The sequence below is a fragment of the Pimephales promelas genome, chromosome 13 (assembly GCF_988280905.1).
Source record: "Pimephales promelas chromosome 13, fPimPro1.hap1.1, whole genome shotgun sequence".
Taxonomy (NCBI): domain Eukaryota; kingdom Metazoa; phylum Chordata; class Actinopteri; order Cypriniformes; family Leuciscidae; genus Pimephales; species Pimephales promelas.
In genome coordinates, this window is record NC_142781.1 from 2,380,636 (window position 1) to 2,397,227 (window position 16,592).

The window sequence follows — 16,592 nt, forward strand, 5'->3', positions numbered from 1 at the left end:
TGATCATATCTCAGCTGAGGATTTTAATCTCTTTTATGCCCGTTATGACAGGGAAAACACTGATCCAGTGCTGCCCCTCCTCCCGTCTACTGACCGTGCACCAGTCCTGAGCAACCATGAAGTAAGACGGGCTCTCTGCAACATTAACATCAGGAAGGCAGCTGGACCGGACGGTGTGCTGGGCCGTGTGCTGAGAGACTGTGCTGCGGAGTTAACTGACGTCTTCACTGAAATTTATAACACTTCGCTGTCCACTTCATGGGTTCCTGCCTGCTTTAAAGCAGCCACAATAGTCCCAGTCCCCAAGCAGTCAAGTGCCAGTCTTTTAAATGACTATAGACCGGTAGCACTCACTTCCATTCCTGCTAAGTGTCTTGAGAGGCTGGTCATTACTCACATTAAAAGTGCAATACCATCATCACTTGATCCACACCAATTTGCATATAGGCGGAATCGGTCGACTGAGGACGCCATTGCCATTGTGCTCCACATGTTACTGGAACATCTTGAGCACAAGAACACCTATGCAAGACTCCTCTTTGTCGACTTTAGCTCTGCCTTTAATACAATCCGGCCGTTTAAACTCCGAGCCAAACTGCAGCACCTTGGCTTCGACAACTCGCTGTGCAATTGGATTGTGGACTTTCTGACAGACCGAACACAGAGGGTTAGAGTAGGCAAGTACTTGTCCCCCACCCTATCAATCAACACCCCAAGGGTGTGTGCTTAGCCCTCTGCTCTATACTCTTTTCACACATGACTGCTCTGCTTCTCTCTGCTCCAACCTCATTGTTAAATTTGCAGATGATACAACAGTGCTGGGACTCATTAACAACAACAATGAGGCGGATTATTGGACTGATATCTAGCGTCATGGTGTGTCAAGAATAACCTGTCTTTGAACATTAAAAAGACTAAGGAGATCATCGTGGATTACCGCAAATGTAGACCCAATCACTCTCCTCTCTTTATTGGCAATGAAGTGGTGGAGAGGGTGCCATTTTTCAAATTTCTGGGAGTAACGGTGACCGAGGACCTGTCTTGGGGAACCAACATCACCTCCGCGATAGGGAAGGCTCAGCAACGCCTTTACTATCTGAGGCAACTGAGGAATGCCAGGATCCCTAAACAGCTCATGGTCAACTTCTACAACTGTGCCATCTGCAGTGTTTTGACATATGGATTCTTAGTGTGGTATTCCAGCTGCACTAAGGCCCATCAGCAGGCACTCCAACGAGTGGTAAATATAGCTGGAAAAATCATTGGGACCACTCTCCCGAATATCAGTAACATCTATGATAGCCGTTGTTTGAAGAGAGTGAAGAGAATCTTGCGGGACCGGGATCACCCGGCCCATCACCTGTTCCATCTGCGGCCGTCAGGAAGAAGGTACAGGTCTATTGGTGCCAGAAAATCCAGACTGGCTAACAGCCTGTATCCTTACGCAGTAAGGCTGCTTAATGATGTCCTTCCCTCTATCTCCCTACAACCCCCCACCCACCCCCCTCCCTCCAATGGACAGTAAACAATATCTCAGTATAAAATAACTGTGAACTGGACTTTGCAGTGCTGCATTAACCATAACCATATCCATCCTGCTTAACGATGATATTTCCTCACGCCCCCCCCCCCTCCTCCCCCCCCCTCCCGTGGACAGTAAATCATACTCTGTGGAATATCTGTGAACTGGACTTTGCATTGCTGCATTAACCTCATCCATACCCACCTCTGATCATATTCTCTGTTTCTGGTTGTCTCTTGTTTTGTAAACCGTTTTGCTGCTACTATTATTATATATACTTTGATGGGCCATGTTTACACAGGGGATATTTATTATTATTTATTTATTAGTGCACTTTAAAATATCATGTACGGTTGTTGTATGCTCCGAACACAATTTCGTTGCTGTCCTTTGGATAACAATGACAATAAACTGAACTGAACTGAACTGAACCCAACCCTACTAAAGACTACAGCCCCTAACGTCTGTCGCTAGAGTGCCTATTGAGATCAGGGGAGTGAGGTTTACTAGCACAGCAACTACTAGCTGGCCTCCGTTACACAACCTCGGCCTCCAATTTAAAAAAAGTTCAATTCTTTGAGTTCTCTGCACCGTTCAAAAGCCTACCTGATTATTATTCGTTTCTTTGATGAAAAATAACGCTATTCCCTAGCCCTAATCCTCCTCCTCCTCTTCTTCGGGATTGCCTCTTCCATGTTGAATGTATCTGGTGTATCTGGAATAGCATTGTGTTGATAGACACTGGCTTATTCTTCAGCTCCGACTTCGCGGCCCTGTCGTAATTGGTTTGAACACTGTTTATTTTGGTTTTGAGTGGTGGTTGTTCCCATTTGTTTTTGTGTGCAGATCTCAGAGCCTTGGCTTCCCTACAGAGAAGTGATTTTTGACAGCCTGCTTATGGGGCGGGCAGCTAACGGATCGCTAGGAAAGATTAGATGAATGTGATATTTATTGTTTGGGCCTGAAATCGCTGATACAACCTTTAAGTGAACACAGGAATAAACTGAGAATACATTTGGTATACTTTGGTTTGAGACCAATTGTTTCTGAAATCTGCACCATTAGCAATGCTAGAGCAAAGTATTGTTAGCAGGTGTGCTAATGTGAGGTAGCCCATCCTTACTGAACGAGGGGTATTGTGAGTGTGTGTGTGTGTGATTAGTTAGCGTAGACCAGGCCTGTCACTGGGCTTTATCCTCAACAGATTTACGGGAGTGTTGCTAATCTCATTAAGAGCAGCCATGACAGATGCACAGATTCAGTGTTGTGCTAGTGCTAGCGTCCATCAAAGAATCGCCGGCCATTCATGTTGTTGGACTACTGTTGCCGGTGCTGTGGGACCTCTCTGATCAGACGCCATGGCCAGCTGCCAATCAACAGCAAGATCCAGGACACCTGGGTAAAGTTTGAGCCCCTGTAGCAGTTTACATAGCCTATAGTGCCGCATATGCTTCCAGACGACTCTTACTCAAGCTCTTCTGTGATTGACGGATTGATTGATTGACTAAAACACAGGCAACATTTGATAGAGGAAATAATTCAGGCTCATAAACAATTGTACATGTTTGATTAGACACTGCAAAAACAATAATTGATAAAACTAGGAGTAACTTTCCCAGCAGGCAAACAGCTGTGTTGTGTGTTTGTTGTCAGGCTGTTCTTCAAAACCTGCTGATGTGTATGGTGTGCTTCTACTCGGTGTACTATATTGTGGTCAGTCTCTGCATCGGCATTCTCAGGTGAGATTCTCCACACCGAGCGGCACCACTTCCCCTCTCTCTCTCTCTGCTTTATATGTGGTGATGTGACTTCCTGTATAGAGAAAAAAAACAGTCTACGTCAGTGGATCGTAGCACTTTGTGATATTAGTCCCAGAGATTGTTTTATGTAAATCACTCCTGGTGCTCTTTATGCATTCACTAAATCAGTTTTCATATTCAACCCATGAATATCGTGTTATTAATTAGTTTAGCTAGCGTATATGCCTTATTCACGGCAGCGCCATCTTTAATTTTTAATGAGAATGAAAGCGAGGCTGTGAGGGATAGACTTGCATCTCTTCAATGGGCTGTACTGTTATTTAATGTGTTTTCGGATTGTTCTGCTCATGAAACACTGAAAAAATATCTTTAAAAAAATAAAATTGTGGAAAATTGTAAGTAATCTAGCCGCTTTATTCAGCTTTTTACAGCGGATGCCATTGGAAACACGGTAAGTCTATCCCTCACAGCCTCACTTTCATACCTGTCATGGCGCTGCTCTGAATAAGGTCTATTGTTGGGCTGATTTCTATGCGGTTCATGTTATATTTAAAACATTTAAAGGTTTGGACGGTTTTTGTCAGTTTGTGTGGGGTTAACATCTGCACTCTTAGAATGGAAGGTTCCGTGGTGTTCTATATAGAACTCTAGGGTTATTGACTAAAAGGTTCTATATAAGGAGAAATGTCTTAAATTATTGCATAAAACCTTCGTGTTTAATGTGCTATTTAAATTTTGAATAGTGATAAAGTTTCTTTACAAGCCGTTTAATGAATACAATTGAATTAGAATTAAAAATGAATTAGAATGAAACTAAGCTAAATCTATAAAATGATCATATGATGGGAAGGTTTACGAAGCGCCTGACAGAACCCTTTATGGTTCCATATAGAACATCTCCTTCTAAATGGCCTCGTTTATGAAATGCATGTACGATTGGATTTGATTTCATCCAACATCACCAGAAACTGACGTAGAAATGTTCTTTCGTGGAAATGCGTACTAATCTTTTGAGCTCATATATAACAATAATAAAAATAATCCATAAAGTTTGTACCATATTTGTTGGTGTTCTGTGGAATTAAAAAGTTGCATTTAGGAACATCAGGAACATAAATTTTGTGAATTGTTGTCTGTTCACATTTTGGATCATTACACACACGTCTTATAAAGGAGGTGCCGGCATTCAACATTTTGTTATCCATGCAAAATTAGAAGAAAGCAGGATCAGTTTTTGATACAAATTGGATTCTACTCTCTTAATCCATGTGTTGTTGTTATTTTAGCTACAATAAACTTATTTACAGTAGTAAAAACTATTAGCATTATAACATCACATTCTTGATCTGAACTAATATTACAGAAATAAATCAAGCTTTGTGTTTGTTTATTTGTTGTTGTTTTGTTTGTTGTAATCAGGGTCGACGAAGTTGACAGCTTGTTGGCACCTTTCGACTACACCACTCAACCATCATGGCAAAATCCAAAATACTTAGGTAGGCTTGGTTCAGATATACAGTGGATACTTCATGTTGTGTAAGGTTTTAGTTGACTGAACACTGGCTCGAGACTGACACTTGCAGTCACACAAACTCTGCATTATGATCTGCAGTTGAAGGCTGTTTAACCCTCATCCTCCCATTCCAACACAGGCTCATGAAAATGCGTATCTATACCACGAATGTCATTTCTCGTGGCATTTATACGGCAAAAACGGTTTTTGCGTCTATATGGTACGCACTAAAAAACCCTGGGTTAGGTTTAGGGGGGAGGGGGGTGGGGAGTTCGTGCGTATTATACGCCAAAAAATGCGTAGGCATATCATATGCACGCGAAAAACACGTGCCATATACACGCAAAAACTGTTTTTGGCATATAAATGACACGAGAAATGACATTCGTGCTATAGATACGAACTTTCAACACTCACAGGTCAAAATCACCCCAATGCTGCGTTCCAGTCCAAAATTGCCATGCCCTTCACTCGCTAACTTCCCTCCATCTCGTTCACTCGGATGTACGTCATTGCTTACGCTGCACGAGTGCCGACTACTGGCGGAAACCGCAATGAGCTGAACTGGAACGTCCTAAGCCCTTGATCACTTTGAATCAGCTATGAGTTGATTTATTATTGACTATTTTCCCCTTTACGAATTTTTTTAATGCAGCATCCACATGTATATAGGTGTGTTTGGGTTATTTTAAAATAAATAAATCAATTATAATTAATATAATCATGATCGTGATGATTAGACGATCTTTTGTTACGTCACAATCGTACTGCATTGTGGGATATATAGATAGCCTGAAGTGTACATATGAAGTAGACTCGCTCCCTAGGTCTAAATCGAGGGAACTGTCCATATAAACTTCCCTCATTCACTTCACGAAGTGGAACGCACTTCAAAATGGCGGCAGGGATTCTCCCAAGGGGAAGTGCTTAGGGAAGTTCGCAAGTGCGTGTCTAAAAGTGGACTATCAGGAACACCTGTTCAATTTCTCATTAATGCAATTATCTAATCAACCAATTACATGGCAGTTGCTTCAATGCATTTAGGGGTACACTCAATTTTTTTAAAGGGGTGGTCGATTATGATTTTACTTTTTTAACTATAGTTAGTGTGTAATGTTGCTGTTTGAGCATAAAAAACATCTGCAAAGTTACGACGCTTAAAGTTCAAAGCAAAGGGAGACTTTTTTTTATAGAAATCACATTTTAAAGTCCCCATGAAATCAAAATCGATCATACTTACTTTGTTTGCCTAAATAGATTGTTTTGTGGTAAACAATTGCAAGTCGATCCACACAAAAAAATGTGTTGGCTTCGTAAACTTTAATCAAATTTTGAAAATGCCCCTCCCCTCTGCATTGGAGGACCTTGCCCGATGACGTAGGCTTTACGGTTTGGGTGTCTCCTTTAACATCCATAACCACGCCCCTCCAACTGACAGCTGCTGTGTGTTTGCGAGCGCCGAGCGAGCATTGATTGACAGCGTGTGTAAACTTGCGTCATCCTCCATTTCAGAATGAAACACCCATTTTTCTAGATCCAATCAGGTGCTAGTTGGAAAAAAAGCCACGCCCACTATTTCGCCTCATTTAGTATTCCGTTTCTCTCGGAAATACGTCACAGCACTGGAGAAAAGTCGTTTGCAACTTCTGGTTCACAGGGACTTTAAGGACTACAACAAACGGCTGGTAGGGACTACAAGTTACTAAACAGGTTAGTGACATCACTAACCCTAAAATTTACATAAACCCCACCCCCAGGAACGTGATTTTGAGTATAGATTATCATGACAGAATATGCTAATCAATGACTTGAAGCTGGCTAAGCTACATCAGCAACATATTCATCAACTAACCATTCAGAGACGTCCAGTTGCTTGAACATGTTGTCACTTCTTCAGTGTCTGTCTAATCGAAGCTGCTATCATACACAGCACACACGGAGCAGCAGCTCATTTGCAAGGACACACACATAAACTGTGCGTTTTTGCTTACCCTAAAAAAGTGACAATTTTAACATGCTATAAAAATATCTGTGGGGTATTTCGAGCTAAAACTTCACATACACACCACGGGGACATCAGAAACTTATTTTACATCTTTTGAAAAGGGCATTAGAAGACCCCTTTAAAAGTTTTGAAAATTTTCGTTTCGGATCAAAATGACCAGAGGGAAGGCAGTTGCTGAGAGTAAACACAGTGATGGTAACAATTAACAATATGTGAAATTAACACTTATTTCACACATAAATTGGCTCTTGGTAAGTTCTGATGTGCTGATCTCAAATGATCTTCACTGATTAGAGATGTTCTTATGTTTTGTGCATAATAAAACAGTTGTCTTTCAGACATGTGTGTGTGTGTGTTTGTTGTGCAGTGAGTGTGATCTCCACAGAGGTGACGTACGTTCTGGGAGGTCTGATATTCGCGTGGATCGTGGAGGAATGTGTGTGGGACTACGCCATCACTGTCACACTGCTGCACGTTGGACTGACCATAGCCGGTGAGAGCATCTAAACACATTGAAGACTGACTGGAGATTAAGCATATTTGGTCAAGTCAATTGGACAAGTTAACCTGAATGCCTGATATTATGGGTTCAAAACGAGCCAAGCAGTAAAATGCTGTCAACATCCACAGAAAATAGTTGAATTTAGTCTCTCAGTGTAACGGGAATCCACTGATGGTGATTCAAGCATGTGAACACATGTGCAGTTTTATTCCATGATAGAAAACAAACAAAACAAAAACTGAACTTGATATTAACTTATTACCTAGTGGTTGACAAATTTTGCAGATGCCGATATATTGTGTGGCTGAAGGTCGATATATGTAATTAGGGGCACCTCTTGTATCTGTTACCGTTGTTATTATTATTCTCCCGCCATAGGAGTCTATGGCAGCCCATAGAACCGATTGCAGGAAAGTTGTTTTGGTTTGACATTCTGATAGAGGACAGTCCCAACATTAAATACACCAATTTTGGTGTTTCTAAGTCATTCCCTCTAGCGCCACCACCAAAAGTTTCACTTTTATTTTGCTAATAACTTTTGAACCATAAGGCCAATCAACAATTTTTTTTTTCAAAATCTTTTTTTTCAAAAAACAACAAAATCTTTTTTCTTCTGATTCCTGAGCTCATGACGGTTCGATTGCATCCTATGAAGTCATTTTACGTCATGAAAATATGACCGCCATTTTGAACTTCCTGAAAAAGCTACATTTGCGAACTCGTCCTAGACGGTTTGTCCGATTTGCACGAAAATTGAATCAGATCATCTACAGACAATGGCAACAAAAACTGATCAAATTCAAGTTGATTCGCTTAACCGTTTTCGATAAAACCACAAACAAATTTTATATAGCGCCTGCAAAAACAGTCGTAAGGCTGTATCTTCGCAACGGTTTATCATATTCAGACCAAACTTGGTACATGTCATCATAAGCATGACCTGAGTTTACATGCAGTGTTTTGGCACAGCACCACCTACTGGTCCGGAGATATGAAAAATTTGGTCAGTTTGTCCAAAAATCATAAATTTTCCCATATCGGCCATTTTGTCTGTCGGCCATTTTGAATTATGTGCTAAAATGCTGTATTTTCTGAATGCATGAACGAATTGTTTCGAAACTTTGTATGGGTCATCAGTACGATGGCCTGAAGGAGCCTGAGAAGTTTCGAAACAGCGCCACCTAGTGGTGAATTTTTTTTCATATGTTTATAACTTTGGTCGTGGTCGTCTTATTTTCAGGGGAGTCATCTTTTCCTGAATTGTTGCCGAGTCCAACGATACCAAACTTGCTGGGTTTCGTCTTACGGTTTGTGTAGCGTTGCGATTTAGCGCGAAAAAAACATTTGGCTATATCTTCGAAATTGGTGATAAGTTGGTGTAATACAAACAGCGTTGTGAAGGCTTTTTTTCCGTTGGATAATGGCGTTATGGGGATCTGTCAATACCCTTTTGTTAAATAGGAAGCAAAGGCGGGACATATCGAATGGCTCCTCCCCCTTTTCGAACAGCCGGTAGCGTTCAGTTTCAGGCTTAAATGAATGGGCTATATGCACGCATAAGTTCCGCATTTGACGCAAGGATGCTCTTCAGTTTCCGGTTGGGGAGATTAAAGCGGAGGAAAACCAAGAAAAGCGAGATTATGGCAAAGTCGTCAAAATTTACTGTCCTCCTGTCTTTGAAACGAAACTTTCATACGTTTAGATGCAATTTTATATATAGTTATGTTTATTTAATATAATTTGAAAAAGAAGCGTAAACACAATGAGGGGTGTCTGTTTAGTCTGTTTTTGTGACTAACGTTTCTTTAGTATGGAGTATAAAATTCAATATCAATTCTCGGTATTGCATTGGACTCTACGATCGGCGGAAGTTATCGAGCATCCTTACACCTTCACCGGAAATACCGCCGTGCATAGAGCCCATAAGCCTCAGGCTAAAAGAAATGCAAATTCAAGCCTATTCAGTAGAGGGCGCCGCTCAAACAAACAGCTGCACTACTGTTCTGGACCGAAGAAGAAGAAAGTTTAGCCAAACAGAAAAAAAAGAAACACAGAAGTGATGTTTATCTGAGGTGATTTTTGCTTATTAGTATGGTTAAGTTGGATCGTTGAAGGCCAACAGCAAAGACATTTTGTCGGTAGTGAATTTATAAGTAATGTGTTTACTATTTACTTTAGTTCTTGAAAATAGTAATCTGATTATGTAACTTTAGCTACTTGTAATGTGTTACACCCACTGGTCACGATTGTAATTAAACTAATGCGTAGATCCAATAAATTCAGCAGGTTTGGGGTTCAGGTGCATTGAACGGCAAGAAATAATTCAAGTAAACAAAGAGAACTAAAAAGCTATAGCAACTGTCACCATTTTCTCCTTCAGTGCCTTTGACCTTAAAATGTTGATACAAATGTAGATTTTTTTTGTGAACATCCCTAACACATGAGCTAAATACTGATGAGTCAGTGCTGCATTCACCAGAGTACATGATGAGTTTGAGAGCCTGAATAACATCTATTAGTGGAAAACATCTTCACCCACACAACACACAGCCAGCCACAGACGACTGTAAAACAGCTTTCGGCTCTTTTCACTGTAGACTATAAATCTGCTGTACTGGTGCTTGAATGAATTAGATAGGTGAATACACGGAATTATGTCTTTTTCTTTTAATCTGTGAGCTGTCATTCTGGAAAATGACATAAGCTTAGTGAAAAAGTATGTTTACCAAGGCAGATACAATGAAGTGTACGGAGGCATATTGCATTCACTTGAAGAAAAAAAATCTACTCTGTTTTTCTGAATTAACGAGTTAATTTTTCATGAGAAAAAAAATTGCTCTGAATTAATGAGTTAATTTTTCATGAAAAAAAAAATTTTGCTCTGTTTTTCTGAATTAACGAGTTAATTTTTCATGAGAAAAATTTTTTTTGCTCTGTTTTTCTGAATTAATGAGTTAATTTTTCATGAGAAAAAAAAATTTGCTCTGTTCTTCTGAATTAACGAGTTAATTTTTCATTAAAAAAAATTGCTCTGAATTAATGAGTTAATTTTTCATGAGAAAAAAAATTTTGCTCTGTTTTTCTGAATTAACGAGTTAATTTTTCATGAGAAAATTTTTTTTGCTCTGTTTTTCTGAATTAATGAGTTAATTTTTAATGGAATTTTTTTTTTTTGCTCTGTTTTTTTGAATTAATGAGTTAATTTAGAAAAACAGCAAAAATAAATTTTCTCATGAAAATTTAACTCATTAATTCAGAAAAACAGAGCAAAAACTTTTTTCTCATGAAAAATTAACTCATTAATTCAGAAAAACAGAGCAAATTTTTTTTCTCATGAAAAATTAACTCATTAATTCAGAAAAACAGAGCAAAAACTTTTTTTTCTCATGAAAATTTAACTCATTAATTCAGAAAAACAGAGCAAAAACTTTTTTCTCATGAAAAATTAACTCATTAATTCAGAAAAACAGAGCAAATTTTTTTTCTCATGAAAAATTAACTCATTAATTCAGAAAAACAGAGCAAAAACTTTTTTTTCTCATGAAAAATTAACTCGTTAATTCAGAAAAGCAGAGCAAAAATTTTTTTCTCATGAATAATTAATTTGTTAATTCAGAAAAACAGAGTACATTTTTTTTTTCTTCAAGTGAATGCAATACGCCTCCGTAGAAGTGTGACCCTGGCCTGTAGCTGTTTAATTTCTGTAATACATATTTCTATAATCAAGTTTGAAGTAGCAGCTTCACACACCTCACTAAAGCACACTTACTGAGACACTGAAGAACAGAGACGCTGTATTCACATGTGCATAAACGTGTATAAACTAAATGAAACGATTACTGTGGTGTGAAGGTGGTCAGTGACCAGGCAAAACATATAAGGGCTTCTACAGACTTTTTTCTACTCAACGCTTTATTTGTATGGCATAATAATGTACGCAGATCTCTTTGAATTATCTTTATTTGAGAGCTTTTTCAGCAAACACTGATCTACAGTAGTTCCCAAAGATGATGTCCACAGGATATATTATTTGCCATATTTGGATATAAGTTTGATACAACCATCAAAATATGAGAAAAAATAATTGATCTTTTTTTTTAAATATTACAACATTATTTTTGCAAGCTACAGGAAATATTTTTCTATGCAAAGAAAAACAAAAAGCTGACATTCATCAGTAGTTATTAATATTTATTTGGCTCTCTGTTTTTTTCATGCTCAGTCTGGCCAAAAATTATGTTCTGCACAATTTGGCATGTTTCATTGCGTTATTATGACCAATAAAACTACCAAGTCTAAGCCCAACGACGCAATATGATTGCAAAATGATGTACATTTTTCTAGGCTTTTCTCAACTACTTTCAATCTTTCCAGAACTTTTGCACATTTGAAAATGTCAACCAATCCAACTGAAAAAGTGATTTCAGAGAAAAAAAGATCAAAATTAAAGGCATAAGTGTTCACACCCTTTATAATCGCATAGTGTGTTCAGAATTAACATCAGCACAGCTAAATCAACCATGATATTCTGATATGATTATCTTTGTTTCCTTGTTTACATCATTAAAACCAACCGTTTTAACAGGTGTAGACTTTTTATATCCACTGTAAATGTATGTTTGAAAGTACTTGATGACTAATTGTCTACCTGTTTTGTCTGTCATTTTTTGTTTCAGTTATGGCTGATTTTCCCTCAACAGAGCACTGGTGGATTGCTCTCGGTAACTTCTGTTCCCTTTTCGCAGTCACTTCGAGTTGAATGACGACAAAATGGGGTTTCGCTTAGAGAGCCTATCAACTTTGAGTATTACAAAACGAGCCAATGGTAAAGAAATGCCATGGGTCTGCGATTTTGCATAGCGTGACTCCACTCCACCTCGTGGGTATATAAAGAAGTACGCTGGCCAAATGCAGAAATGTTACTTGCTGAGGAGCCAAGAAGTTCTCTTCACTCCTGCAGCCTATTCTCTCACTCTAAAAAATGCTGGGTTGTTTTAACCCAATTTTGGGTAAAATATGGACAAACCCAGCCATTGGGTTACATTTTTAAATTATATTTTTAACCCAATTGGCTGGGTTCGTCCATATTTTACCCAAAATTGGGTTAAAACAACCCAGCATTTTTTAGAGTGTATCTTCGAGAATCTTCTACACAAGTAGCTTCCAGTCAGTGTTGGTGTGATGGCGTTTCCTTACTGCTACAAGCTTTTCTATTACAAAAAGAGTGTGCACGTGACACGTCTTTTTAAAGATGATCTGCCCGTGTATTTCTGAGTGCAGTAGTCTAATAGAGTCAGCTGATGGGCTCGAACGCTATTTTGACGTGTTTGGGCTTCGATAACGCTCAGACAGCATTCATGGATGCATCACGTTCTCCCGTCGTGAGTATCAGGCTTGTGTGGAACACTCTGCAATGTCCCGAGCATGTTTGGGGAGGCGAACCCAAATCCTTTCTGGATGTGCAGGAATAGGTCATGAGATTGTGGGAGTTGGTGGCAAAGAACTATAGAGCTGCGAGGCAGGCTGCAACCTCACTGCACGTTACTACTATCCTTCAGGGTGCTTAATGACATGCACAAGGGTAGGGCTGATTCAGGGCTCATCCACGAGCTGCCTGCCGCCACCGACCTTGCTCTACGAGTGATGAAGGTGACCGCATGCTCCACAAGGTGCATGCGCGCAATCACTGCTGACTTGCCTTAGACAGTTCGAGGGCAAGAGTGCGGTTGGAACGAGTTTCCAGGCATGTTGTTGTCTCGACAGACCTGGCAACAGCTCCTGGACAGGAGCCCTGCACCTTTTGGCATGTCGATTGCCTCGAGTTGCTGGCAGTATGTCTCGCTCTGCACTGCTTCCATGCGTTGCTCAAGAACAAGCACGTACTAGTCCGATCAGACAATAACATGACAGTAGCGTACATCTACTGACTAGGTGGTCTATGTTCCTGCCGTATGTCGCAACTCGCCTGCCACCTCCTCTTATGGAGTCAGAAGCATCTGAGGTCGCTTCGGGCCATTATATTCCGTGAACCCTGAGTTGTGCACCCACCAAGCTTTCTCAGACTCTTCCTGGAGAAGGGCGACTCCATCCCAAGCTGGTTCAGCTGATTTGGGATCAGTTCGGGGACGCACAGTTAGATGTGTTTGCCTCCCATGACTCGTCCCATTGCGACCTGTTTACTCCCTGGGCACGGACTCATTGGCGCACAGCTAGCCCCGGGGCCTCCACAAGTATGCGTTTCCCCCAGTGAGCCTTCTTGCACAGACCCGGCACAGCCCCTGTGCAAGATCAGGGAAAACAAGGAGCAGGTCATATTGGTTGCGCCCCATTGGCCCAACCGGACCTGGTTCTTCAAACTTGTACTTCTCGCGACAGCACTTCTCTGGCCAATTCCTCTGAGGAAGGACCTCCTTTCTCAGAGACGGGCACCCTATGGCACCCTTGTCCCGATCTTTGGAACCTCCACGTGTGGCTCCTGGACAAGACAAGGCAGGTTTGAGTGCCCTATCACCAGCAGTGGGGGCTATCATCACTTCATAGATCATTGTCCATGAGACATGCCTACGTGTTGGAGTGGTACCTCTACGTCAACTGGTGCTCTTCTCACCGAGAAGACCCTAGAAAATGCCTCGTCAGTGTCGTGCTTTTCTTCCTGCAAGATGGGTGCGTGGAATTCGGGCCGGCCCATTCTCACGTGATCCTGAGATCCTGGCCTGGATATGTGCCCAAGATTCCCACCACTCCCTTTCGAAATCAGGTGGTGAACCTACAAGTGCTGCCCCTGGAGGAGGCAGACCCAGCCTTAGCACTGCTCTGTCCAGTACGCAACCTCTGTGCTTACATAGACAGAACGCAGTGTTTCAGGACCTCAGACCAGCTCTTTGTCTGTTATGGTGGAAAGCTCTCTCAAAGCAAATGTTGTCTCTCTGGATAGTGGACGCCATTGCTTTGGCACACCATCAGCAAGGTCAACTGTGCCCCCTTGGTGCAAAAGCCCACTCCTCCCAAAGTGTGACTTCCTCTTGGGCTCTAGCGCATGGCACCTTGCTAACAGATATCTGCAGAGCTGCAGGCTGGGCGACACCCAACACATTCACCAGATTCTACAATCTCCAAGTGGAGCCAGTGTCCTTCAATGTGCTCGCTTCAACCAGCAGCAATGTTGACATCAATGCCAGAGTCTATGCCTGCGGCAGCTTTCGCGTTGGTTAGGAGCCTCCATGTGCTTGGTTCCCCACTGGTGACCCCCACATGTGTATTTCCACTGTAAGCCTCTCCGAGCATGTGTCTTTCCCTTGGCACGCCACCTTGCCACTCCTGGGGTTGAAACATTCCACCCTGCGGGCTGGACACTAGGGCTGTTGGAACGAATTCCGAAATTCAAATATAATTTGAATATTTAAAAAACCAATACTATTCGAAAGCTGAAGTTACTATTCGAATATTGCTTTTATATATATTTAAAAAATATATATCTATATATGCAATCTTTCTCGCGGCTTACACGCATTTGAAAATGAAATGCTTTTGTTTCGTCTAGTGAACAATAAAGTTTTTGAATCGTAACACAATTGTGCACGTTATCCGAGCTGTTAGGCTATCATCAGGGTTTCCCATACAGACATCCGGGAAGATCCGGGAGTCTCCCGCATATTGATAGCGTCTCCCTGATGCCCGCAAATTAGTTAAAATCTCCTGAAATCTAGAGCGAGAAAGAACATACTGCGGCGCGTACATGGCAGAGAGGGAGAGAACGAGACCTTGCGAGTGCCGCGCGAAAGCCAGTCTCCCTTTGCAGCGCTCTCTCTCCCTTTGCAGACTGATCTCACGAAATGACTCAAAATGCGTATAGATAACATGCCACTTGACTTGAAAGTGGTGTGTATGTTGACGCAAAAGTCTTGATCATGTTGCCCTTTGAAACACGACTGCACAAATCAGTCCAACACAGCGCTGTCAATGTCGGAGAACCAGCTTTAAAAAAGTTATTAGCCAGCATGCAAGGAGTCTATCTAATAAGTTGAGCTAAGTTATTATTAGAATACAGCTGTATTTTCGAGGTTAGCACGCTGTATAGCTGGTAGTTAATTTCGATGGACACGCGTTTGTTCTGCTTTTTTATTGTTAATAAGAAAGCGATCTAAATGTTTATTGTAGTAATGTTAGATGTCCCTCTAGTGGGCAGAACGTGTAACAACAACCACAAGCTATAGTGGCATTGACGATCAATAAGAATGTGTAATGTCGTAAATATTAATAATAGGATAAATTTGAGCATTTAATATTCAAATATTATTCGAATATTACATAAAATATGGAATGGAATTAGAATAGTATTATAGAGGAATATTGACTGCCCTACTGGACACCCCAGTGTTTCTCCATATGCAGCCCCTCCTGGGTCATATGTGTATTTCTTTGCCATTGCCCCATTTTGTAATACTCGAAGTTGATAGACTTTCTAAGCGAAACCCCATTGTGTCATCATTCGACGTAACGTGTCTGTTCCCTAGTCAGGGAACGAGGGTTACATACGTAACCGAGACGTTTTTGTGAAATCACTCATCTTGTACGTAATGGGATGATAAGTGTACGTCTGTCTTCTCTCCTTTAGGCTCTGGGTTACTGATGATGATTTTTGGAGGGCAACTCATGGCTTACCGACTCTTCAGAAATAATTTTGTACATCCTGCAGATCTTCAGAATTTCTGAGACATTGAGAAATATGTACAGGGATCGATACTCTCAGTTTTGTACCGTTTTAACTTTTTTTTTACATCATGGTGTAGTTTGAAATGGTTTTGTTATTCCTACTCAATATTTTGCCATATGGATTTGTTTTGAAACTTCTTATGCTGATAAAATAATTCCAGTAAACCATGTTGTTTTGGTGGCCTTTCTAACATGCTGTGGTGAAATCTTTCTGTTACAAAGTCCCACAATAATCCAATGGATTTGATTTTGACTCCAATGCTAGTAATATAATTGTGTCTGTGCTTGCTTACATGCACATTTATATTTACACTCACCTAAAGGATTATTAGGAACACCAATTTCTCATTAATGCAATTATCTAATCAACCAATAGCATGGCAGTTGCTTCAATGCATTTAGGGTTGTGGATCTCCTGAACTCCAAACTGCATATCAGAATGTGAAAGAAAGGTGAAGCAATTTTGAGCGTGGCATGGTTGTTGGTGTCTGAGTATTTCACAATTTGCTCAGTTACTGGGATTTTCATGCACAACCATTTCTAGGGTTTACAAAGAATGCTGTGAAAAGGGAAAAACA

The 16,592-nt window shown here is 40.7% G+C and overlaps 1 protein-coding gene across 1 annotated transcript; it reads left to right on the top strand.

Moving 5' to 3' along the window:
- The first annotated feature begins 3,044 nt into the window (after window positions 1-3,044).
- Window positions 3,045-16,164, top strand: tmem244 (transmembrane protein 244). The gene is made up of 5 exons (XM_039664328.2): window positions 3,045-3,261; window positions 4,702-4,778; window positions 7,168-7,293; window positions 11,979-12,023; window positions 15,917-16,164. The coding sequence occupies exons 1-5, from the start codon at window positions 3,197-3,199 to the stop codon at window positions 16,012-16,014; spliced, it is 411 nt and encodes a 136-aa protein (XP_039520262.2). The 5' UTR covers window positions 3,045-3,196; the 3' UTR covers window positions 16,015-16,164.
- The last annotated feature ends 428 nt before the right edge of the window (window positions 16,165-16,592 follow it).

Bases quoted from the DNA above. Each gene is read 5' to 3' on its own strand.
- tmem244 (XM_039664328.2), top strand. From the start codon at position 3,197: ATGTGTATGGTGTGCTTCTACTCGGTGTACTATATTGTGGTCAGTCTC. The intron at 3,262-4,701 runs GTGAGATTCTCC...TGTTGTAATCAG, and splicing joins CTCTGCATCGGCATTCTCAG to GGTCGACGAAGTTGACAGCT. The intron at 12,024-15,916 runs GTAACTTCTGTT...TCTCTCCTTTAG, and splicing joins GCACTGGTGGATTGCTCTCG to GCTCTGGGTTACTGATGATG.